Source organism: Anabrus simplex, chromosome 6 (genome assembly GCF_040414725.1).
Source record: "Anabrus simplex isolate iqAnaSimp1 chromosome 6, ASM4041472v1, whole genome shotgun sequence".
NCBI classification, from domain to species: domain Eukaryota; kingdom Metazoa; phylum Arthropoda; class Insecta; order Orthoptera; family Tettigoniidae; genus Anabrus; species Anabrus simplex.
This window is the reverse complement of record NC_090270.1, coordinates 265,784,927-265,812,848: the sequence shown is the minus strand read 5'-3', so window position 1 is coordinate 265,812,848 and position 27,922 is coordinate 265,784,927. Positions and strand designations below refer to the sequence as shown.

The window sequence follows — 27,922 nt, the reverse complement described above, 5'->3', positions numbered from 1 at the left end:
TAGGATTCCAGCAAGATGATAAAATATATTTTAGATTCAGGAGGTCAAATGGGTTGTATCGCTATTGACCTATCCAAGGCCGATGCCCGTATCCGAGTTTTCGTTTCTCGCCTGCAGTTCCGCAATCCTTAGTCCACACGACGGTGGCGCTGATGGTTTATCAGACCAATTCTTGCATAAAACATGTGGCCACACAGGTTGCATCCGATGTAAAGTGGGCAGTGTGACGTAGCTTCTTTCCCTGGCAAGTTTCCTCTTCCTGTCTTCGACATTCCTGCTCAAACTGTGCAACTGCAGTTGAGATGGTAGCACGCCAGCGAGGGCGATCCAATGCGAGAGTATGCCAAGTATTTGGGTTTATATCTACTCTTCTCAGGGTCTGCTTAAGTTGGTCTTTATATTGCTTCAGAGGAGTACCACATGTCCTCTTGCCAGTGCTGAGTTCACCATACAGGATTTGCCAAGGGAGTCTGCTGTCACTCATACTACGGATATGGCCTGTTCATCTAAGCCGATGACAAACGATGGTAGCTACGATACTGTTTAGCTTTGCTTTCTCGAGAACTGCTATATTAGTTATATAGTCATCCCATTTGATATTCATGATGGACCTAAGTTCTTGTTGATGAAAGCTTTCCACTTTCTTGATATCCCAGCGACATAGGGTCCAGGTTTCACACCCGTAATGTAGAAATAACAACAGCTTGGTACACTATTATTTTAATGCGGATACTGAGATCTCTGTTCTGGAACACACATTGTAAGAGACGTCCAAAGGCTACACGGCTAGCCTGTATTCCGTTTTCCACATCCTTCTCCGAGGTACAGTGCGTTGAGAGAATACTCCCAAGATACGAGAAGTGCTCCACCCTTTCCAGAGCTGTGCCAGATAGGGTGATATCAAAATATGGGGGCAGGGGTCCAGGAGCAGGCTGAGTAAGCACTTTGATCTTCTGAACGTTGACAGTCAGACCAAAACGTTCATAAGCAATGTTGAAGCAGATGAGAGATTGAAGTGTAGGTGCAAGTACACATCCTTGCTAGAGTAGATAACTGCAAAGAACCTGCAAAAATACATCTAAAGGACCTAGGCCTATAATAATAATAATAATAATAATAATAATAATAATAATAATAATAACCGTGCCCGGTCAGCTTACGTGGGGGTTTAGATCTGAATTTAGTAAGAGCTAGGCATAACCCTGCGTAAGACACTGGGGTGGGGGCCCTCAACCCCGACACGGCGCGTCCCAATGGCTGATAGGGGAAGCTCCTGTAGATATGCAGGACAGGTGTGAATAAGGCTTCGCCAAATAAGCACCCGCGGATCAACTGAGGTGTCAGGAAAAATGGTCAACGGCTTCAACGGCAGAAGAGGACATATCCCAATGACAGAGAGGGCGGAAGAACCGACCCAAATCCACTTTGCGTCTGACTTGCAGCAAGCGGCAAAGTGGTCAGCGTCTGTCTCCAATGGAAATTCTAAGTTCCCATGGAGGGAATTAGATTCTTTTCCACCAATGGAGCGGCTGAACATCACATCACCTGGCTGTAGGTTATAAAAAGCAAAAATCAACTATGAAGAGTTCTAAAACTGTGCCTCGGAAAATGCCGCTGCCTGGGGTACGCCAGGGCATCTCTGGAGCCACCGCTAGAGATGACAGCATGCGAGCCGGTGGTGGTGGGAGCGTAAGCTGCTGGCCTCCCATCGGGTCACCCGAACAAGCTACAGTAGCTCAAGACGATCATGGCGGAACACAAGAACCTGATTATCATACCGCACCTGGTGCGAGTGCTTTTGTGCCAAGTACGACCACTCGTATCAGTAAGCCCAAAAAAACGCATTAAATGGAACAATGATATGAATGAATTTATCATGCGGGCATATCTTCGAATAACTCGTCTTGAAACTGAAATTGCAGGATATAGACAACAACTACACACAGCCTTTACAAATCAGTACCCAACAATGAAAGTTACTGAACAGCGCATTGCAGATCAACGAAGATCAATCATCAAGAACAATTTGATCCCGGGTCCTGTTCTTAGTAGAATCTTTTCACATCTTGAAAGTACCGAGTCTGACTCAACGGTTAACAGTCCACCTGATACTGATATAACAGTACATACAAGTACTCCCGAAGTGATACTTTCAGATAACTCTGACCTCCATGACAAGACACATGTTGAATTCTACAAGGCCCTTCTAGAATATTCTGGTACCGATCCTACACAACGACCCATACTGCCAAGGCAGCAATCATCCAAAAAGTTTGGAAAAATCATTGAAGATCTTAATTCTAAAGCCTTGCCAGAATATCTGAAAGAGCATCAGACGTTCCCTGAAGTACATACTGCTATATACTGTGCAGCACTAGCCGCAGTACGACTGAACAATGGAAAGCCATTTTTGCCTAACAATAAGTCTGTCAAGAAAAAATTGAGAGAACCACCTTGGGCAAAACGCCTGAAAGAACGCATCATCCAAATCCGCCAGGACGTCAATCGCCTGCAGCAATACAAGAATGGAGTAAGAGGGAAACGCCTAAATAACAAAATTATTCGAATTCTGAAAATCAGTTCAAGGCAGAGTCTGGAGGAACCTGGAAGCACAGTACTACAAGAAACCCTCGAAATCATGAAGCAAAAGTTGGCCACATTATCAAAGCGCCTCAAAAGATACCAAAACACCACAGAGAGAAAATCACAGAACGCAATGTTCGAAAGAAATGAGAAACAGTTCTACAACAATCTGAACGAGAGAACACAAGATGCAGCACAAGATGGAAATACGCCCAGCGAAGGAAAAATTCACAGCTATTGGTCGGGAGTATGGTCGAACCCAATAGAGCACAATGCGGAAGCTCATTGGATCAGTGAACTGAAAGATAGAACTAATGAAGTGAAGCATATGGCAACCAAGGCTGTTGAGATCGGAGAAATACAACAGAGCATCAAGAAACTGCAGAACTGGAAGGCCCCAGGCATTGATCGCATACACAATTATTACTACAAGAAATTTACATGTACTCATTTCCTACCGACTCAACATTTCCAGAAATTTTTAGACAACCCGGCAACATTCCCAGCTTTCCTGTGCACTGGCATCACATATCTGAAACCAAAGGATGAAAATCTGCAAAATCCAGCGAAATATCGGCCTATAACATGTCTATCTACTCTATATAAGATATTTACATCTATAATAGCCAACAAAATTCTGAAACACTGCGAGGAAAACCACATCATTGCCGAGGAGCAAAAGGGTTGCAAGAAGAATACCAAGGGGAGCAAGGAGCAACTGATTATCGACACTGTGGTCCTGGAACAAGCACACCATAAATCCAGGAACCTATACACTTGCTTCATTGACTACCAAAAAGCCTTTGATTCAGTACCACACACTTGGCTCATACATGTTCTGGAATTATATAAAGTTGACCCCTCAATCATTCACTTCCTGAAGACGGTAATGGCAGACTGGAACACCTCACTTCACGTTTCTCTAAGAAACTGTAGTGTTGCAACGAGACCCATACCAATACGACGAGGGGACTCACTGAGTCCATTATGGTTTTGCATGGCATTAAATCCACTATCCTACCTACTGAACACAAGTGGGTATGGATTTAGCATTAAGAATAAGCGAGAAGAGCTATTAAAAATCAGCCACCTACTCTATATGGATGACATTAAGCTGTATGCCTCTACCAAACCCCATCTCCAACATCTCTTCTCAATTACTAAGACGTTTTCTTCAGATATAGGCATGCGGTCTGGATTGGACAAATGCAGAACCCAAACTGTCATCAGAGGATCCTACTCAGCACAAGGGACACCTTCGAGTTTAAGCGACGAATCCATACAACAGCTGGAGGAAGAAGAAATGTACAAATACCTCGGTTTTCATCAGAGCACTCGTATGAAACATGCCGACATCAAGAGAAATGTCACGCAACAATATATAACACGTCTCAACAAGGTACTATCATCAAAACTGACAGCTAAACATCTTACCAAAGCAGTAAATACGTATGCCGTACCACTGCTCACATACTCCTTTGGTATCATAAAATGGACCCAAACAGAACTTCAGCACTTACAAACGAAAACAGCAGTTTCACTCACCCGGTACCATATGCACCATCCTAAATCTGCAACCGAACGTCTTACACTCCCGAGATCAGAAGGTGGTAGGGGCTTCTTATCCATTGTCAATTTACATAGCAATCTGATATCAAGTCTAAGAGAATATTTCCACTCGAGAGCTGATACATCGTGTCTTCATCATGCTGTTTGCAGAGCTGATATAAACTATACACCTCTCAATCTGTCGTTGCCAGAAATGCCTGTTTCTACCCCACCTACAAAAGAGATGAATATGGCCATGTGGAAGCAAAAACCTCTTCACGGGAAATACCCCCATGAACTGGATCAGCCTCATATCGACAAACCTGCGTCGCACGCTTGGCTGACCTACTCCGGTCTTTTCCCAGAAACAGAAGGATTTGTTCTGGCCATCCAAGATCAAGTAATTGCTACACGGAACTATCGTAGATTTATCATGAAGGATCCAACAGTTGTCTCAGACAACTGCCGCCGCTGTTCCAGAACTACAGAGAGCATATTGCACATCATCTCTGGTTGCCCACACTTGGCCAACACCGATTATAAGCACCGACATGATCAGGTAGCAAAAATCATTCACCTGAAACTCTCTGTAAAATGTGGATTTCTTCAGTCATCAACTACATATTGGAAATATACACCTCCACCCATTCTCGAAAACTCTTTGTATAAACTACTATGGGACCGAGAAGTCATAACCGATGTCACGCTCAGCAACAATAGGCCAGATATTATTCTAATTGATAAATCAAAAAGATCCGCATCCCTTATAGAAATTGCTTGTCCAAATACCTCCAATCTGCAAACAACAATAGCCACAAAGATATCAAAATACACAGAACTGGCAATAGAAATACAACGTCTGTGGAAACTAGAATCAGTCACCACAGTTCCAATAGTAATATCATGTACCGGTGTTATTCCAAAATGCTTGCACAGCTCTCTGGCCGCATTAAACCTGCATCATCACACATACGTAGAACTACAGAAAGCCACCCTCCTGAGCACTTGCCACATTGTGAGGAAGTTCCTAGGAACGACTTTTCCTCTGACTCACGCCAAACAGCATGAAGTTCCAGGCCGCAGTTCCAGTAATACTGAAGAACAGATTCCCAAAACGGGGACAAAGAAGTCTGAAGTTGTTTGTATTTATTGTATAAATGTATATGTTGTAATTATTTCTGTTGTAAATATTTGTACATATATGTACCTGTAGTTTCATAATCAAGAGGGTGACTCCTTGCTTAGGCCGAGTCAGCCCATTATGTTACCGGCACAAGCCGAGCCTTCCTAAAATGATAATAATAATAATGTGGTGGTAGTGGAAATTCTTTCAAGTTTTCCTGCGAAAGGGGGAGACATGAGACGAAAACCCTGTTTACATGCTGTACTTCAAGAAGTATCACACATTGGTCAAATATATGCCATAAGTACCGAGAAATAATGTGTGCAATCTAAATTATTTCAGCTCTGTACATAAAATATTTTTTGTGATAGAATAATGACAGTGGTATACGAAGTTATTTTTGGAATGCCTAAGAAGAAGGAATATAAATTGGAGTGGAAGCTGTTTAATAAGAGAGGAATTAACGCAGATCCTTTGTTTAGTCCAACCATTACAAAACAACTTTTAGGACTCTTCCAAGGGGTTCTCGTCCTTTGTTATTACATTCTTAAACAGTTCGTGAATTAGTCTGACATTTTTTTGGTATGAATTCTCCCCAGCGGCACCTCCCGAGTTTTAGCCTAGGTATTCTTTAAGTCTATGATCGCAAGGTGAAAATCTTGCTGCAATATCCTCTCTGTCAACAATAAAACACTTCTTACTCCAGCTTATAATCTCAAATCTTATCTTTCACAAACAGAGATAAACAGGATCTTTTAAAATCAAGCAAGCTATCATTGCTGTTCACGGCATGCAAAAGTTTAAGTTAGGGAACTCCTCCTTATTAACCACTCAAGCCGGTTCGACGTACCACGAACGGCTGGTGCAGGCTGACATTAGAACTCCTATTACACATGCATCACTGCTGCTTCCTGGGATGTTTTCTCACCTTATGAATCAAGAAGTTGTGTACTTTCTTGTTGTCTCTGTTTCATAATTATAAATCAATCAATATCTTATTTTTGACTCTTATCGATCAGTGATAGAACATGAAATGCAGTCTGTTGAGTTTCAAGGAAATTGCTTTAGAAGGTATCACGCCCTTTCTTGCCATCTCGTGAATGCTTTGTGAAATACAGTAGAACTTGAAAATTGTCAGTTATAAAGTGGAAGTACCAAAAGCAAATACTTCATTCACAAGCTTGAGGCTACTCAGTCGCAGTCTTATGGGGGCAGAGATTCCTTTGATAGATGACTACTGGAAGTGATGCACTGAGAAGCAATATTTTCGGTAGTGATACAACTGTGACTATGCAAAGCAAGATGTTACTGCAGAAGTGGCAGATAGTGCAGATGAAGAAGAAACAGCTTTAGCTGTAAATACTTCATCCACTGTTCGCTGGTTGTGGTGAGAGGTAGATTTCTTCACGAGTGCACAAAGGATCACCCTCATGGGTGTGGGGTATTGAAAACATTTCAAGTCTGTTTTAGATATTTTTTCTGCTGTTTTTTGGTCACAAAGTGATTGACCGAATTGTTTGAGAGGCAAATAGGCATGCAGCAGAATGGTGCGCCCTTGAAACCAAGGTCGCACATGAGGAAGTGGGAGCCAGTGACAAGGGAGGAAATTGTGTTCTTGGAGCTCGTAATGTTGATGGAGATAATGCAGAAACCATCTCTGAAAAGCTATTTCACCAGGGATGGATTTTTAGAAGCCCCTGCATGGCAAGGGACAGGTTTGAACTCATCTTGCAATATTTACATTTTGTTGACAATTCTACATGGAATATATACCGGGTGAACTTTAATAAAACCGACAAACTGCAGGGACTCATTCCTGACTGGAAATGGAGGAAAAAAATGTCCTATGAACATGTGTCCGGAAATGCATCGTTGCGATGGTAGATGGCACTGAAGAATTTTCTCAGACTACTTGCAGTGTGTTTCTTCTGTTGCAGATAGTGTGATTGAAGCAGAGTACTGCAAAAGCAGAATGGTCCGGTATTCAAGTCGGGAACAAGCCGAGATGGTGTTTGTGTACGGCCAAGCCAATGGAAACGGTCGAGAAGCAGCACAGCTATACCAAAACAAGTACCCTCACGGACACCAACCACATCACACAACGTTTCAAGCCATTTTTGGGCGTTTGTGTGATCATAGGTCCTTGCAGACAGCCAAATGTGCATACACCAGATCTGGAGGAACAGGTTCTACAGGACCTTGAGACGAACCCCAGCACAAGCTCCAGGCAAGTGGCCCGCCAACATGGTGTAACAGTTAAATCAAAATAATAAATATGGTAGTTCAACCTAGTCAATACAAGTAAATACGAGATGTAGAGATTACATTCTTATTTAATTAAAAGTGGAAATGGTACCGGTTTCGACCCCAGCCTGGGTCATCATCAGCCGATTATAACTCGAAAAACAATGCATAAGTAAGAAAGAAGTTAACAGTCAAGTCCACACAATATCAGTTGAAGAGGCGATATATAAATGACGGGGGTAGGCACTGTAAAATTCAGACGAAATGGAATGTAAGTCAATTAAAAGAAGTAATGCTCTGAAGATTACGCATTACTGCAAGCTTTCTTATGCAGGACAAACTTCGGAAGTTCGTCAGACTTTCCTAACATTAGTTAAGCACAATTTCTTCATTCCTTTCCTTACTGTAGCTCATTCTTTCCACTCGCTCAAAATAACTCAGGCTGACACGTCTCTAAATTTGGTTGTTAATACTACAACATTGGCTAAAGCTAGTGGGACAATTTCCTGCAAACTTAGTGAACCTGTGTAATACAGCCGAAACTAGTTAAGACTTACCTGTTTAGCATGTTTCCCTGGTTATTACGCCATTTTTCCAAAGTCCCAGGACATGTCCTATTAAATACATGCTAAAGAAACCTGGATAGCACATTTACGTCAGTCTTTAGTACGTTCATAACTCCCACTATAAGATATTTAAATTGCGTGCACAACAGGCCAGCGACAACTGGCCTGCGCGAAGATTTGGTAGAGAACTTAATTTCACAGCGCCGGAGTACGAGTGAGTGTCGCCTACAGCTGCAGGGAGCGTCAGTCCCAAGCCAGTCTAATTATCTTCGCGTCTGATGTGTTGGTGCCTAATTTTACGTTCGTGAGGCCCTTTTCAGACCGTGTGGGTTCAACCTGCTTCCGCGCTTAACTGCCAGCCTGCCTAGGCCTAAACTAAGAACTAATTGTTCAAATAGAATCTTTCAGATGATACGTAGGCAGAGAGTAACAGCGCGTGGGAGAAATGTTTCAGCGGGCAGCCCGTGATGAGTTGCGGTCCCGTGCCCACAATCACTTGTTATTGGACATCAGTCTGTATGCATGTCATCATACACAGCGGATCGGCCGTGCTCGAGACACCAGTACCGAGACCTGTATCAGAACTCAATAGTGTACCTATAAGGAAGTGAAAATGGATTTAGACAATAAACAAAAATAGGTCCGCTCACACCCATTTGATATTTATTTCTTATTTTCAATTTAAAGTTATTCATACCTTTTTCTTTTCCTGTGTGATTTAGAGCGGTTGCTATGGAGCCCGAAATTGACATTGAGAACTTAATAACTTTATGTTGGAAATACCAGTGGTCTCGTGTTTTGGAAGGCGTGATGTCATTTAGACCAGTTATTGAGAGAGTATCCTCAAAATTGTACCCATATCATTCTCTAACGAAATGTGAAGGACAAAGTATGCGTGAATTATTTTGATATTTTCGTAAATGTAGTAGGTAAACGAAGACTATGATGGTCCGTATTTATTATCAATGGTGAAAAGAGTGTTGAAAAGGATCCGCTGGAAAGCGCGGGGAGTTTTGCATTACTCGATCCGTTGCGTGCAAGATTCAGCAGAAGCGGGTGAACCCGCGCTACACACGAGCGAGTTTTACTCTCGCGCTGTCTGAAAGAGGCCTGAGTGACTTGTGAACGTAAATTAGGCCTACTGTACTTACGTGTGTAACAATGTACGTAAATTAGGCGTATTGTACTAATGTATACAGCTGACATGTTGGTGCTTTATTTCACGTTTGTAAATGAATTGTGTAACAACGTACATAAATTAGACCTACTGTACTTATGCATAGTGGTTTGCAGAACATTCTGTTATAGAGAAAAAAGCTAGACAGTTTATAGATGATGAAAAATTAAAGTTTAATGAGAAAGTGGATGCTAAACCAAGACACGAAACGTATGCAAATCGCCCAGATGTGGACTTTCCTGTTACAACTTTAAAGATAATTGTCAGTGACTTGTACAGTTCGTGTTTCTAAGAACGTTTCTCCTTGAAGTTTTACTATGTTGGTGTTCTTAAACTGTATTATTTCTTTATTTCATTAATTATAATTGTAAACACTTGTTTCTTTGTTTTCATGTAATCATTTTTACGTTCAAACCTAACCTTAAATTTAATGTTTCTCATTTTTTTATGACACTTTTTTTCGGTCTCCACAAAAACATCCAAACCAGTTTTGAATATATAGCCTTTTCAACCCTCCTCAACGCTTTATCTTCATTTATGTTTTAAAATAGTACTTGAACTCTTCCAATTTGTGCTCTTAAACTTGAGTTTGCAACACAAACAAAACGGGTGGGGGGGGGGCGTTGATGCAAGATACACAATCTTGATAAGGACGGTTTTAAAATTTTATCCATTTTACATATCTACACATTCCCAGAAGTGAAGTAGTTTACATGCAATCTCTAGAAACCTATTTATTTGACGTACTGTAAGTACCGACTCCAAGGGGCTCTCAACTTGGGAGTGTGAGTGGTGATCATAGGGACTGTAGCCAAGTCATACATTCACTATTTAATCAAGAAAGGTAACTTATGTCTTATGACTATACTTTGAATTTACACAAAAGCAAGAGGGAATTTCCCAGGAGTTCTCCTTGATTCAAGAATTAACTAGTCTGTTGTCACGAAAAGAGTTGTTCAAATTTTTGTCAAACTACTTTTGATGAGGAAAAACAGAAAAGCTAGCATAGCATTCCTATTTAGCACTTTTGTAAGCAAAACTATGCAAGTATAAAAAAAGTGTATAACAAGCTAGCTTACCTGGTCGGTCATCGTTACATCAGCATATTCACAGAACGCATATCCTTTACTCAGGCCAGTGGCAGAATCCTTGACCAAGTTGAAAGCTCGGAGCTGACCAAAGGACATAAGCAGTTCTTTCACCTAAGGAAGGAAACATTCCAAAATAGACCATAATCAAGGAGAAGACATCACTGCAGATTACACAGATTCACCCATGAGATTGGACTGACATATTTCTAAGTTTGCACTTACAAGTCTATCTATGATTTTGTAAGTTTACAAATGAGGAAGTATATTAGATCTCGAGACTAGTAACTGCACAAATAAGAAACGATGCGCAAGTTCTTCATGGATGATCTTGTTACCAAACAACTAGTTACTGACTTCATGCCACAACTGAAGGAAGTATGTCTCATAAAAAAATGTTTACTTAAAAAGGACAAAAGAAGTGATAAAAAGAAAACTGAGACATATGAACCTTCTATTTTTCTTTAAAGTCAGCAGTACAAAGCATCCAACTCGATTACACTGATGTATTCATTTTGGGTGCTTAGCATAAATATTCCTGCTTGTTATTGCAAAAATGTTAATGACACCTCAAAAACTGTAAAAGCAGAAAAATTTGGAAAAATGTAACACGATTTACTTTAGAAATTGTCTTTTGAAGAATAAGAAAAGATCAACATTTTGCAATATACAAGTGGTTATTGATGGAATATGCTACATACATACCTTGGGCAATACGACACTTGGCCCTAGAAGGTCACATACAGCAGCTGAGAACTGTGTCAGAGATGAGAACTACCAGTATGATAAATGTTTAAATCACAAGGAATCAGTTAATATTATGGGCAGGCAGTGGTAATCTCTGACGCAGTTTTTGTGTTACGTACCACCTCCTTCCACCAGGGGCTGGAAACTCATTTAGTTCCCAAAACATGAAAAGCTTCAGAGAACTTGCCTGGCACGGTCCACAATTGTGTGTGTGTTGCAGTCTCTCTTATTAAGCAAAGGAGAGGGGTCTTACTACCCGTGATTGCGATACCTTAGCTACGACAGAATGGGGGAGAAAGCAGAGGCACAGATAAGTGACTTAGTTCTGTTTGCAACACAAAATTTATTTTAATAAGTTGAGTAGGTAGATCCTCTCAGGAGCCTAGGAACCTGGGGTTCATATTCTTGACAGGTCAAACATTTTAATATTCAAAAGTAATCAATTGCCAACCAATATCATTTGACATTACCTCCAAATAAAATATAACTTTTGCTACTTCTATTTTAACTGATAATATTAATGCACAAGATTGCTGGCATAAAATAATAAAAAAATATAACACATTATAAACATTTGACCAGCCAAAGCCTCCATATTTACATAAACACAACAGAAAAAAGAAAATCCTGAAAAAGACTTTTCCTAAACAATGCGATACACAACTTTCACCATTTCTGAAAACAAAATACTAGAGATACTTCTAGAAATTTAAAAACCTATTAATAATGTACAAAAGTCCTTCACTCAGCTGAAATATCAGAAAAGTATTCAATAAAAGAAATTACTACTGTACTTTACTTTAATTTTAATGTTTGTGGTTCATTTGAAGCAAAATAGCCACATTCTGAAACAGATTTTTGTCACTTCTGCCGACCCCATTGCCTGTAAATAAAAAAAAAATTCTGGCCTCTGCTGCACACCACTCTACCTAAGAAACCTGCAACAAGACAACCTGAACATCAGGAACACTGAAAGGAAAAAATAGACGAAATGGGAATTTGACTAAGAAAGCAACCGAGACAGTGATCCAACTACAAAGAAGTTGGAATGAATACTGAAAAGGAGGCCTCAAAAGCCTCTGAGAATGAGGGAGTATGTTAGACCTGGAAATTAATGCACTGTCCAGACATGTGCATAGACAAATCAACTACATGTTCAGAACTTTCAGATTAAACCGTGAAGGTTCACAGAGCAGTTATTGCAGAGGCTTCCACTTAAACCTCCCCACGAGATGGGGTAAGGATTGGCTCTCTGATCAGACAATTGGAATTAATCTGGTGCGCTTTTCTATGAGTTTCACATTTATGAAGGGAGATCCAGATCTAATCAATATAACATTCATAGACTATATAAACAGTCTAATGCTGTGTTTAAGAAGTGAGCTATAACTGCTACAGAAGGTATCTGTGATACACTACACTTCTAATATTATACTGCCAACTACTATATTGAACCCGAGTGACTTAGGCCCATAATCAATCATGATTTGATCGGTAAAATAATATGAGACATTTATTGAAATACAGAGGAGTGTATTTGAAAATATTTCGTTTAGGTAATGTCGAAATCAGAGCGAAGGAAGGACGACAGACTGGAGCCTGACGGATTAGCTCAACCCGACAACTTTTAGCTACTTCACAGCAGGGAATATCATTAGTTGGCGTACAAGGAAATACAGAGTCCACAAATAAGTCTTGGTCAGAAAGAGGAAGGGGGAGAATCGTACAAAGAAAACCCACCACATGAGTAAGACCTTGGGATATTTTTGGTAGGACGGAAATTCCATGACCTCATGGAAAATTACAGCGGCTGAGTGTACGTTCGCTAGCCTAAGTTCGAGCAGGTGGAGATTTAAATCACGTGACCGCTTGCCGGCCAATAGTAAAAATTTGATGGGAGACTCAGTGATACCATCTTAAGGAATGATGGATGAGATATTTTCGTAACTACAAAAGTAATCAGTAATAAATTAATATGAATACGCGGATGGATGTAATGAATTTATTAGATGTCACGCATGGAAAAATAATCAATACTTATTGGCAAATTAATTAAATTGAAGGCTGGATTTCTTGGAAACCGGACAGCTTGAATCTCATTGGCTGAAAGGAGACCACGTTGTCAGGGACGCTTACGAAGGCGCGAAATGTGAGGAGCTAAATCCACCCATATCTCCTAAATCTGTGATCACCAGGAGTTCATATTTTATCCAGCAGATATGCTAGCGGAGTGGATTAATTTGATGTAAATTTTAACTTCCAATTCGGAGTGCAAGTACCAATATTAAAAATCCACCCCCTCCCTAAGGGGCATGACGTCAACAAATCCGCGGGAAAAAGGCTTCATCCATATATACGGAGCTGAATTGACGGTCGCCAGCACACTTGTCTTGAATCGTTGGAGCTGAATTGACGGTCGCCAGCACACGTGAATTGAATATCGGGAGCTGAACTGTTGGTCGCCGGTAACTTAGAATTCTACGGACGTACAGTCATTTAATGGCGCGAGCATCCGCCAGTGTTTGTAAAGTGTGATCGCGCTCAAGCAACATGTTAAATCTGGAAATAGTTAACGTAGGATAGTGTTTTTTATTTATGAATAATCAGTGACGTAAAGTAATTACCCTGCAAGAGAGTAGTATAAAATATATCACCATAAGTACGTACATAATAGACTGTGTGACGAACAGTACTTTAAGGAAGTAGTAGCCTGTACTTAGCTATACCGAACCGATGTAATGAACACGTCAAGAATGCCGTATAAATCGGGCGTATCGCGACGGGCGAAATAGTTGACACCTCGTCGTACGTGTCCAGGTCCATTGTGCGGTAGGTGGACGAAGATTAAATAGTGTAAATATATTAAATTCTTGGGTCTAGGATAGAAATTTGTTGTATCCAAATTAAAGTATACAGTGTTAACGTAGTAAATGGTGAAGGTTTGTGGTAATCAAGATATGAGTGTAAAATAATAATGTGCCAGGAAATCTTTTGTGAAACTACGCCATCAAGGATGGAGGAGTAAAACGCAGAGAGGGGCTGGATGAAGCCTCTCGTCTGCAAAGCTGCAATGGAATACCGATAACTAAGATGAGTACTAAACTGTAAAATATATTTGGGAAATGTTATCGTGATGGGAAAAATGGGAATAATTTGGTCATACTTGGTTACCTTCTGTAACAAGATGGGTCGCTTAACGACCCCATCCTAAATTTGTAGCACGGACAGTAGTAAATCATAATAATGTAAATAATCGGGTCTTTTATGTATTCAGTTTGTTGGAGATGTAAATTTGTATATATAGTGTAGTACGTTAAGTCATGCATGCATTCATATTTTCTTTGTAGTCGATAATTTCTTTACATTTGATTTTGATTATGCTAGTTAAATAAGACCCGATATGTACTTTTATGTTTTGTCATTTTAACGAGCCATTTAATGACATGGAAGGAAAATCCAGCTTCGCCATACCAAGTGTGTTTTGTTGAAATTAATATGGTCATATTTTCAAAGTGAAGTTGTTAAATTTGTGAGATGCGATTAATATAATATTTCCAAGTAAATCATATCTGGAGTGATTAGTGCCAGAATAAATTGAATTTGTAAAAGGGGTTATGCGTTAAACATAATAAGAGTGGACTACCGTATTACAGGCGAAATTATTTTTTTTTAAATAATAATAATAATAAATAAATAATATAACTATTTTTTTTGTGAAGATATTTCTTTTTTAAATATGATTTGGAGATAATAATAATTCATGTGATCAAGTGTTGAGTTTATTGGGAATCATTTAATGACGGGAGGTCGTTTTAATTTGGAATTAAAGTGCGTGATAACTTAATTTGATCGATTAATAATATTGAAATGTAGATCGGTGTTAATAATCCGTACATGTTAATGAACGTGTGGTTTAAATTACGGTCCAATTTTTTTAATGTATAAATGTCGCGTTTTGAAGTTGCGATTCATTAGCCGGAACATGTAGTGCTAATATTACGAGACCATGATTGTCAAAATTTTGGTAAATATAATTTCAAGATGTTACGATTATTTGTGGAGAATGAACTAAGGCATAGATCCAAATGAGATAGAAAATGTGAAAGAATTTGCAGTCAGATAATAAAAGGTCGTACGATGTCCGAAATGAATAAATAAGTCAGTTGATAATTCTGTGAGGAATAAATAAATGAATCGAGGAATATTGAGATAGAGAGGAAAATAAATTCCGTACGAGAGACACTTAGGATATTGATATGAGTGTAAAATGTACGGGCAGTGTCACAGAGAAATACTGAGTTACGCAGCGGGTAGAATTCGAACCCGTGACAGCATGTACGAAATAGACTGCACAGTTATTCGTTGAGATACAATGGATCTAAGGATAATGAGAGTTCAGATTCCACAGAAATGGTCGTATATTGTATTCATTGTAATAACGAGTGAGGACAATCATGATGTCGTGATAATAATAATAATAAATATTGCAGATAAAGGATTGGACCGCCTTAATTAATTGAGCGTTGATAACGATGTTAAACGGGAATCTAATTGAGAATATGCAACCGATAATAATAACAATGTAAGGACGATGTTAAATCACCGCGGTCGGATTAATAATAATTGTCATAATAATAACTGTAATGAGGTCGTTGGTTGATCAGTGAATTAATTTGTAATTGCGACCGATATCTTAATATATAATTTGGCGGAAGTGACCGGTCCATTAATAATAATAACCTCTTAAGTGACGTGAATAACAATAATAATATCTTGAGTCACCTATTAATTAATAATAATAATAATAACCACGAGAGGGATATAATAATAATAATAACAGTAATAACCACTTGGTGTTTGCATCCCGCATAATAATGACGATATTAATCAAACGTGACAGTGCCAGGAACCGTTGAGTAATAATAATAATAATAATAATAATAATAATAATAATAATAATAATAATTTCGAGGATGATAATTTCGTGGATTAAATTATTTGGTGACGATATCCCTCTATTCGTATGTTGAATAATGAGAAGGATAATATTAGAGTCTTTTGGTATCTTTTTATTGTACGGTTTCCGTATGGGACGATGTGACAGTCATACTTGCGTGTTTGTTTACTTCGCTCGCGATGCGAGGGGGGGCCATGGCCACGGTATTTCCCACCGCTTCTCGTTATCTCATCTGTGGCAGTAGTCTACTGAGGCTAACTGGAAACAATTCAGATCACATGTAAATAATATGTATATGCTAATTCATTGGTATGGCATCAGCTGGATATCGTAAGATAGGGACTGTCCGTGGAATCCAGTTTTCGCACTTCACGAGAAACATTACCCAGTCCGAGTACCGGTCTCGGAAAAATGTATATAGCCGGAGTACATCATCTTAGTTAAATCGGGAAGCCGACCGTAACATGGGTTATGCTCGGGCTCCCGATAGAAGGAAGCTATATCCTTGAGTAACGGTTCGATTCAAATGGAATCGATCCGTAAATTATACCTCCAAAATGTCATTTTATTTCAGAAGCAACGCAGCAAGATATTGATACCACTTGCGGTATGGCAAGTGATTTATATATGTAACATGTGTGTAAATTCAAATATTGTTGCCACGTGTATCAAAGTTTTATACGTCAAATGGCGTAATAAACCGCTCCTTCTGGCAAATTATTTCAAAGGAAACCACTCTCATAATCTTTTTATTGTAGTTAGATAATGCCCTTTTTTTAAAGTAACAGTCACTTCCTAGTCCTATCATGGAGTCCTTAAATTCAAGTTACAATCGAGCCTTCCCCCTTTTAATTTTAAGTTGCTCCGTTCATCCCCGTGTTCTATTATGCCGTTATATTTATATTTGATGATTTAAATAATGAACCGACACCCCTGAGATAAATGCTAGTCTGGGACTCGGGAGGTGGACGGGTGCAAAATGGCTGGCCCAAAGTGGGGCTTTAAGAACGGCAACGTGTTGCTTTAAGAACGGCAGAGAGGCCAATTTTATTGCTAATCAATTTTTATATTTTTATACTTTTTTTCAAAATTTTATATTTTTAAATTTTTGATTTTTATTAATTGATGACCGCATCACCGTCAAGTGTGTGTTCACTTGTAACGTAGTATCATGCTAGAGTAAGGTTAGTTTCGAACGGAGCTAGATTTGACTAGTTTATTAATATAATCCATTGCTAATCTCTTCAAGTTTGGCAATGATTCAAAATTCAATAAGCTCGAAGATTTGATGTTTCTCTTTTCCCATATGAAATTTAATATTATTTTGGTAATTCAGGACTCCATTTAAATGTCATTGGACATGAGATGAATATTATAAACAGTTGTTTAGGAAGGCTTGAAATGGTAAAAATATTACTGAGCACCAGTTCAAGTTGTTATTTAAAAAGAGGTTGAGATGGTATAAATTAAAATTAACGTATTTCAGGGCAGGAGATTTCCAACTTCGTCGTGTTTTTAATGTTGTTGTTGTTGTTATATTGGAGCGGTTTATTGTGAAATCTTAGGCGCAAGCCAGCATTCAAGTTGAATGACCGGCAAATGTAAACCAGTTTTAAAGTCAAAATTTTTTTTTGTTAAATGAAAGTTAGTGTAGGGGTATAATGTCATAGGATAGGGCCTAGACCCAGTAGCGTATTCCTTCGTGTGCAGCAAGGCGAGAGGCCGATCGGCCCTTTTGCTTTCTCAAGAAAAGTTATAATGTCTGACGACGGTGGGGAGCAATCCCAGGACATAGTGGTAGAAGGACAGGGAGACATGAAAGCTCTCACGTTAGAGGACTTAATGCAAGCATTGGCTGCAAGTATTGGTCCAATGGAACGTAGGTTAGATCAATTACAGGCCGATAGCGTTTCAGTTAAGCAGACAAATGACAAAATCATAAATAAAGTAGACCAAGTACAGGCTAATAGTGTTTCATTAGAAAATAAAGTTGATCAAATGAAGGCCGATAATGTTTCAGCTAAACATGAACTTGTTGACAAAATCGACCAAGTACAGGCTGCGAGTGTTTCACTAGAGAATAAGATCGACCGAGTACAGGCTGCGTGTGAAATAAATAAATCAGAACTCAAGGCACAAATAGATGCAGTTCAGGCCGCGAGCGTAGCGATGGGACAGGAACTTAGGGACAAATTAACTCAAGTCCAGGAAGCATGTCACTTCGCGAAAGATGAATTAAAAGTGCACATGGATGCGTACATTACCATCGTTAATGAAAAGGTTGACCGCGTTAGAGATGAGGCTCAAATGGAACGCGCAGAAATTAAGGAAAAATTGAACGCTAGTGTCAAGGAACTCGCCGATCTACGAGTAACTGACAGAAAAGACATAGAATCACACATAGAGGAAATTCGGGATGAGTGTAGGAAGGAGAATGACATCGTCCGGGGACAAGTAGAAGAAAAATGCGCGCAGATAGCTGGCACCTTGGACAAGCATGACAAGGGCATGAACGAGTTACGTGGGGAAGCCGCACGTACGCTTGTCATCGTAGCAGGACTGAAAAACAAAGTCGAAGAACTAACTATAAATTTAGAAGACCGTAGCCAGAGAATAACCAAGTGCGAAGACGCAAACCTAGCGTTATTCCAGCGGACGGAAGACTTAATTGAACAGGGCCAATCATTCGCCGACACGGAAGTTCGCCTATTAGAACGATGCAAGGCGTATAATGGGCAAAATTCCGGCACAAAAGAAATAGCCAGTTGTAATCCCGACGGAATGGATGACATCCGAAAAGACTTGGAGATGTTGAAGGCTAGGTTGGAACCATCAGCGTCTAGCCAAGATTTTAACCTCCAATATCGCGAATACGAACCCCATGATAACCAGGGGATTCATAAGAAAGGAGGCCTATCCCATGCTGATACACACGGTTTCAAGTTTGAAAACAGAGATGGGTCGTCTACGTCATCAAGTGCTATCCCGACATCGGTGGTACACGTCATTAAGATGTCTGATGACAAGCCACCAAAGTTCGATGCCCGTGGGCATATCACCCCGAAAGGTTTCATCCGGGAAATCGCCGGTTATATAAGTGAGAATAAAATACCAGTAGAGCGACAACTGCGAACAGTCGAGAAATTCCTAGACGGAGCACCAGCTGTATGGTTCAGGGCTTTCTTGTATACTTTTGAAGATTTTGAAGGATTTCGGCGGGCTTTTCTCCAAAAGTTCTGGAGTATTCAGGAACAGCAGGAGTTAAGGCTGGAAGTATACTCCAGACGATATTCGACATCTTCACCCACGAAATTGTCTGATTACTTTGTGGCACAATTTCACAAGCTACGGGAGCTTGATAATCCAATGAGCGAAACAGAATTGATTAGCGCCATTGGAAAGCAATTGCCATTCGAGGTCCAACGAATGATGATAGCGTCAAATGTCCAGACAGCTGTCGATGCGGAGGCTTTATTACGTCAATTAGACCTCACAACGCATCATTCGAACCCAAGACAAATTAGGAGCAGGGACCAACAGGTGAATAATATCGAACGGACAATCGAACCGAAGACCACTAGTACGAAGAACCAGGGAACTAGTACTGATCCAGAACCTCGTCGAGCATATAATACGGAGTGGAAGCCGCGACAATGGACGAGACCAAGGAATTTTGCGGAAGGCAACCGGCAAACAAACCAAGGAAATTTTCGAGCCGACAGGGGATACCGTGGATGCCAGAGAAGTAATTACAGGCCGTATCCAGCTAGGAATCAAGGGAACCCGAGATATTACCAGGGAGGATATCGTCAAGAGAAGGATGACAGATACCAAGAGTCTAGGCGGTACATAGAAGAGCTGAACAAGAGAAAATGGAAGGAGGCGATCCATGATCGAGGCCGTGATGAGGAAGCGACAGGAGCGGAGAGCTTGCAATTCCAAAGAGCAAGGAAAGGGGGCAGCGACCTAAACCCGAATGCACCGACGTTCGAATCTGAAGAACGGCTCGGGTCGAAAAAAAAAACGCCGAATTTTAACTGAAGAATGGATCATCGCAGAGGTCGATACATGGGTTGTGACCTCTGACGAATTAATTGACGATCCCGAAATCCAAATTTCAAAGGAAATTAAGAGACTACCAGTGATATACACTAGGATCAATCACGTGAGGGTTCGATCACTCATTGATACAGGCGCCAGCGTATCAGTAGTATCCCAAGTTCTGGTAAATGAACTACAATCCAAAGTAAACATCCCGATTATCCCAGTTTCAAATTTGAAGATTCATGGAATTATCCCGGATAAATCCGTCATATGTAAGAACCAGGCATTATTGGACATCGAAATTGGAAATTCAAAATTTGCTCATACATTTATTATCATGAATAAAATCAACTATAACTTGATCCTAGGGGCCGATTTTATGACCGAATACCAGGCTGTGATCGATATGGGGGATAACTCTGTCAGATTTAAGCACAGGGAAGGTATTGAGGATACAACCATGAACCCTCAGTCGGAGATAGGAGAGCATGAAGAAATTTGGAACACCGAAGTCGTGAATCCGCTTAGGACGGACGAAAGTGTCATGAGTGAGACGGATGATCATGTGACCTCTGATGATTATAAACTATTTGCGGCAGAATTGCAGGAAGGTGAAATCAACTGTGGGAAAGTTATAGCAGATAAAGTTAATGCAGCTGTAATAGGTCCCGAGGGGAAGGAAGATTTATTCAAAATTTTAACAAAGCATAGCGACACGTTTGGCTCAAAACCTGGAAAAATTGAAAATTTTGAATACGAATTAAACGTGAATGATTGGTCCCCGTATAAGAAGAAATTATATCCAATTGCCGAGAAATTCTATCCCCAAGTCCGCGAAGCTATTAGAGAAATGGAAGCAAGTGGATTGATATCGAAGTCACCGACGCCATTTTTGAATCCTTTAGTGATAGTAAGGAAACCGGACGGATCAGTGCGCATTTGCCTTGATGCACGTGCTATCAACGAGAGATTAGTCCCCGAGTATGAGCAGGCCCCGCCTATTAAAGAGATCCTGAAGAGATTTAAAGATATGGAATATTTTACCACTTTTGACCTGACGTCATCGTTTCATCATATACTGTTGGAAGCTAAATCTAAGTTGTTGACGGGATTCTTATTCGATCAACAGACTTATGTTTTTAATCGTCTCCCATTCGGTATTAAGAATGCGGGTTCGGTTCTCATTCGAGCTCTTGACCGCAATCTAAGTCCAAAGGTCAAAGAGGCGACTATCATGTATGTGGATGATATCTTGGTAGCTACAAGAACACTTTCGGAACATTTGGAAAATATTAATGAAGTCCTCACCGATTTAGGAAGGCATAACTTCAAGGTCAACCTATCGAAATCACATTTTTGTCAGAAGGAGGTGTTATTTTTGGGTCACCTTGTAGATGGAGATGGTGTGCGACCAAACCCAGTCAAAATTGAGGCCATTAGGATGTTTCCTAAGCCTACTAAAGTAAAACATGTTCGGCAGTTCCTTGGAATGTGTCAATTCTTCGCTGATCATTGCCCTGATTACACAACCGTAGTAGCACCATTGCAAGACTTACTTAAGAAAAATAATCGATGGAAGTGGGACCATACTTGTGATGAGGCGTTCGCTCAGACCAAGCAACGATTACTGCATAATGTTAAGCTCGGATACCCTGATTTCAGTCTCAAATTCATAATTCAAACAGATGCCTCAACCATAGGTATAGGAGCCGTGTTACTACAGGAAAACCCCAATGATCCAAGCATAAAAACCTATATTGCCTTCATGAGCCGGAAATTGCGGAAGCATGAGATAAAGTATACTATCACGGAATTGGAAATGCTGTCTATCGTGAGCGCTTTGCAATATTGGAAGAAGATCGTGTATGGTTTTCAGATTGTTATCCGTACCGATCACAAAGCGCTGACGTTCATTATGAAAACCAATATGGCAAGCGAGAGGGTTAGCCGTTGGGCATTATTTATCCAGCAATTTGATCTAACAGTCGAACATTGCCCCGGGAAACTCAATATTTTGGCAGACACGTTGAGTCGACATCCAAACCCGGAGGAAGTCGTAATCCACCAAATTGAGTTGATAGAAGAGGATCAGGAGGTCTTAAGGAATCTGAAGGACATCGGAGCGATACAGAAGAGAGATGGGTTCACTAACTTGATGATAGAGTTCTTTAACAAAACACTGCAGCCAGACAATCCACAGTATGACAGAGCTACTAAATTATCAGCGAGCTACCATTATTTGAATGGGGTTCTTCATAAGTTTTTGGATGAGGAACACACGAAACTTCGCATAGTCATACCATCTGAAATGCAAGTACCGGTAGTCAACCATGTACACCGGGTCATTGGACACGGAGGTATAGGGAAGGTTTTGGCAACTATCCAAGAGACATTCGTGTGGGCCAAGATGAACCAAACAGTCCGAAATGTACTACGATCATGTGACGTCTGCCAAAGGATTAAACCTAATCCATACTTACTTAAGCAGTCTCCGCGCCCACTGTTACCTACTGAACCCCGCGAGATATTCGCAATGGACCTGTACGGACCACTCCCCAAGGCCCGTAGGGGAAATCAATTCATCCTTGTTAGTTTAGATGTATTCTCTAAATTGGTAGCCTTGTATCCGCTGCAAAAGGCAAATTCTAAAACTGTACTACGAGGAATTACTTCACATATCATTCCACAGATGGGGAAGCCTAAGAAGATCCTTACTGATCATGGTAGTCAGTTCACATCTGCTGCGTTTGCAAATCAATTACGACAACTAGACATTCAGCATGTACTTAGTTCGATTCGCCATCCCGAATCGAATCCATCAGAGAGGATCATGCGAGAGATTGCAAAATTTTGCAGGATCTATTGTTCCGAGGCACATTGGCGGTGGATTGACGTGGTGCCCATTATAACTAAATGTATTAACACCACGATCCACGAAGCAACGGGCCAGATACCGGAAGTGGTTCACTTTAACAGATATCCGGCCAGGCCATGGCATAATGCAGTAGCATGTCCTGCAGATCCACGCGTATCCAGCGAAATTTGTATCAGAAAGACACGGGAACATTTGGAGGCACAAGCAGAACGACGATTGAGAAGGCTGAGGAATAAGCGATTCCACCGTCCGTTGAGGGTTGGCGAGCTCGTTCTAGTGAAGAAGCCTAGTGTATCTAACCCAGAGCAGAAGGTGTACCACAAGTTTTGCAAATTGTTCGTGGGCCCTTTCAAGATTATACAAACTTATGACAACAATGCTTACAAAGTTCAGAGCTTGGATGGAAGTTCAGAGAACATCTATAACGCTGCAAATTTAAAGCTTTACCACACGCCAGCAGACCACAGGGAAGCAGAGGATGAACGAGAGGAAGCAGATGACGAGCCGGAAGAAGATGATGTCGAAGAAGAGGGTGAAGAAGATGACGGAAGGGAAGAAGAAGTCCAAGTAATCCATACACCAATTAAAGCAAGGCCATGTCCAGAGTGTGGAGAGATAGACAGAGACGTGCAGGAATTTGTCAATGCGATCCATGATATCGAAAGACAGAACGAGGAGTTAAGGTTCAGGAACCAGATGTTGAGAGACGAAATCAACAGCCGTCGCAGAACAGAGGATCCGATGTCAAATCATGATAGTGATGATATGGACACATCATAAAAAAAAATCTCATGATGCTCACTAGATTTTTTTTTACCTGGGCAAGAGGAAGATGAACCCGAGTGACTTAGGCCCATAATCAATCATGATTTGATCGGTAAAATAATATGAGACATTTATTGAAATACAGAGGAGTGTATTTGAAAATATTTCGTTTAGGTAATGTCGAAATCAGAGCGAAGGAAGGACGACAGACTGGAGCCTGACGGATTAGCTCAACCCGACAACTTTTAGCTACTTCACAGCAGGGAATATCATTAGTTGGCGTACAAGGAAATACAGAGTCCACAAATAAGTCTTGGTCAGAAAGAGGAAGGGGGAGAATCATACAAAGAAAACCCACCACATGAGTAAGACCTTGGGATATTTTTGGTAGGACGGAAATTCCATGACCTCATGGAAAATTACAGCGGCTGAGTGTACGTTCGCTAGCCTAAGTTCGAGCAGGTGGAGATTTAAATCACGTGACCGCTTGCCGGCCAATAGTAAAAATTTGATGGGAGACTCAGTGATACCATCTTAAGGAATGATGGATGAGATATTTTCGTAACTACAAAAGTAATCAGTAATAAATTAATATGAATACGCGGATGGATGTAATGAATTTATTAGATGTCACGCATGGAAAAATAATCAATACTTATTGGCAAATTAATTAAATTGAAGGCTGGATTTCTTGGAAACCGGACAGCTTGAATCTCATTGGCTGAAAGGAGACCACGTTGTCAGGGACGCTTACGAAGGCGCGAAATGTGAGGAGCTAAATCCACCCATATCTCCTAAATCTGTGATCACCAGGAGTTCATATTTTATCCAGCAGATATGCTAGCGGAGTGGATTAATTTGATGTAAATTTTAACTTCCAATTCGGAGTGCAAGTACCAATATTAAAAATCCACCCCCTCCCTAAGGGGCATGACGTCAACAAATCCGCGGGAAAAAGGCTTCATCCATATATACGGAGCTGAATTGACGGTCGCCAGCACACTTGTCTTGAATCGTTGGAGCTGAATTGACGGTCGCCAGCACACGTGAATTGAATATCGGGAGCTGAACTGTTGGTCGCCGGTAACTTAGAATTCTACGGACGTACAGTCATTTAATGGCGCGAGCATCCGCCAGTGTTTGTAAAGTGTGATCGCGCTCAAGCAACATGTTAAATCTGGAAATAGTTAACGTAGGATAGTGTTTTTTATTTATGAATAATCAGTGACGTAAAGTAATTACCCTGCAAGAGAGTAGTATAAAATATATCACCATAAGTACGTACATAATAGACTGTGTGACGAACAGTACTTTAAGGAAGTAGTAGCCTGTACTTAGCTATACCGAACCGATGTAATGAACACGTCAAGAATGCCGTATAAATCGGGCGTATCGCGACGGGCGAAATAGTTGACACCTCGTCGTACGTGTCCAGGTCCATTGTGCGGTAGGTGGACGAAGATTAAATAGTGTAAATATATTAAATTCTTGGGTCTAGGATAGAAATTTGTTGTATCCAAATTAAAGTATACAGTGTTAACGTAGTAAATGGTGAAGGTTTGTGGTAATCAAGATATGAGTGTAAAATAATAATGTGCCAGGAAATCTTTTGTGAAACTACGCCATCAAGGATGGAGGAGTAAAACGCAGAGAGGGGCTGGATGAAGCCTCTCGTCTGCAAAGCTGCAATGGAATACCGATAACTAAGATGAGTACTAAACTGTAAAATATATTTGGGAAATGTTATCGTGATGGGAAAAATGGGAATAATTTGGTCATACTTGGTTACCTTCTGTAACAAGATGGGTCGCTTAACGACCCCATCCTAAATTTGTAGCACGGACAGTAGTAAATCATAATAATGTAAATAATCGGGTCTTTTATGTATTCAGTTTGTTGGAGATGTAAATTTGTATATATAGTGTAGTACGTTAAGTCATGCATGCATTCATATTTTCTTTGTAGTCGATAATTTCTTTACATTTGATTTTGATTATGCTAGTTAAATAAGACCCGATATGTGCTTTTATGTTTTGTCATTTTAACGAGCCATTTAATGACATGGAAGGAAAATCCAGCTTCGCCATACCAAGTGTGTTTTGTTGAAATTAATATGGTCATATTTTCAAAGTGAAGTTGTTAAATTTGTGAGATGCGATTAATATAATATTTCCAAGTAAATCATATCTGGAGTGATTAGTGCCAGAATAAATTGAATTTGTAAAAGGGGTTATGCGTTAAACATAATAAGAGTGGACTACCGTATTACAGGCGAAATTATTTTTTTTAAATAATAATAATAATAATAAATAAATAATATAACTATTTTTTTTGTGAAGATATTTCTTTTTTAAATATGATTTGGAGATAATAATAATTCATGTGATCAAGTGTTGAGTTTATTGGGAATCATTTAATGACGGGAGGTCGTTTTAATTTGGAATTAAAGTGCGTGATAACTTAATTTGATCGATTAATAATATTGAAATGTAGATCGGTGTTAATAATCCGTACATGTTAATGAACGTGTGGTTTAAATTACGGTCCAATTTTTTTTTATGTATAAATGTCGCGTTTTGAAGTTGCGATTCATTAGCCGGAACATGTAGTGCTAATATTACGAGACCATGATTGTCAAAATTTTGGTAAATATAATTTCAAGATGTTACGATTATTTGTGGAGAATGAACTAAGGCATAGATCCAAATGAGATAGAAAATGTGAAAGAATTTGCAGTCAGATAATAAAAGGTCGTACGATGTCCGAAATGAATAAATAAGTCAGTTGATAATTCTGTGAGGAATAAATAAATGAATCGAGGAATATTGAGATAGAGAGGAAAATAAATTCCGTACGAGAGACACTTAGGATATTGATATGAGTGTAAAATGTACGGGCAGTGTCACAGAGAAATACTGAGTTACGCAGCGGGTAGAATTCGAACCCGTGACAGCATGTACGAAATAGACTGCACAGTTATTCGTTGAGATACAATGGATCTAAGGATAATGAGAGTTCAGATTCCACAGAAATGGTCGTATATTGTATTCATTGTAATAACGAGTGAGGACAATCATGATGTCGTGATAATAATAATAATAAATATTGCAGATAAAGGATTGGACCGCCTTAATTAATTGAGCGTTGATAACGATGTTAAACGGGAATCTAATTGAGAATATGCAACCGATAATAATAACAATGTAAGGACGATGTTAAATCACCGCGGTCGGATTAATAATAATTGTCATAATAATAACTGTAATGAGGTCGTTGGTTGATCAGTGAATTAATTTGTAATTGCGACCGATATCTTAATATATAATTTGGCGGAAGTGACCGGTCCATTAATAATAATAACCTCTTAAGTGACGTGAATAACAATAATAATATCTTGAGTCACCTATTAATTAATAATAATAATAACCACGAGAGGGATATAATAATAATAATAACAGTAATAACCACTTGGTGTTTGCATCCCGCATAATAATGACGATATTAATCAAACGTGACAGTGCCAGGAACCGTTGAGTAATAATAATAATAATAATAATAATAATAATAATAATAATAATTTCGAGGATGATAATTTCGTGGATTAAATTATTTGGTGACGATATCCCTCTATTCGTATGTTGAATAATGAGAAGGATAATATTAGAGTCTTTTGGTATCTTTTTATTGTACGGTTTCCGTATGGGACGATGTGACAGTCATACTTGCGTGTTTGTTTACTTCGCTCGCGATGCGAGGGGGGGCCATGGCCACGGTATTTCCCACCGCTTCTCGTTATCTCATCTGTGGCAGTAGTCTACTGAGGCTAACTGGAAACAATTCAGATCACATGTAAATAATATGTATATGCTAATTCATTGGTATGGCATCAGCTGGATATCGTAAGATAGGGACTGTCCGTGGAATCCAGTTTTCGCACTTCACGAGAAACATTACCCAGTCCGAGTACCGGTCTCGGAAAAATGTATATAGCCGGAGTACATCATCTTAGTTAAATCGGGAAGCCGACCGTAACATGGGTTATGCTCGGGCTCCCGATAGAAGGAAGCTATATCCTTGAGTAACGGTTCGATTCAAATGGAATCGATCCGTAAATTATACCTCCAAAATGTCATTTTATTTCAGAAGCAACGCAGCAAGATATTGATACCACTTGCGGTATGGCAAGTGATTTATATATGTAACAT

The 27,922-nt window shown here is 39.8% G+C and overlaps 1 protein-coding gene across 1 annotated transcript in view; it reads right to left on the bottom strand.

Moving 5' to 3' along the window:
- U2af50 (U2 small nuclear riboprotein auxiliary factor 50) overlaps positions 1-27,922 on the bottom strand; it is a 141,792-nt gene that overhangs the window by 16,242 nt on the left and 97,628 nt on the right. The window contains exon 8 of the mRNA XM_067150399.2: positions 10,321-10,443. Within this exon, the coding sequence (XP_067006500.2) occupies positions 10,321-10,443 (123 nt within the window). The remainder of the gene's footprint in view (positions 1-10,320; positions 10,444-27,922) is intronic.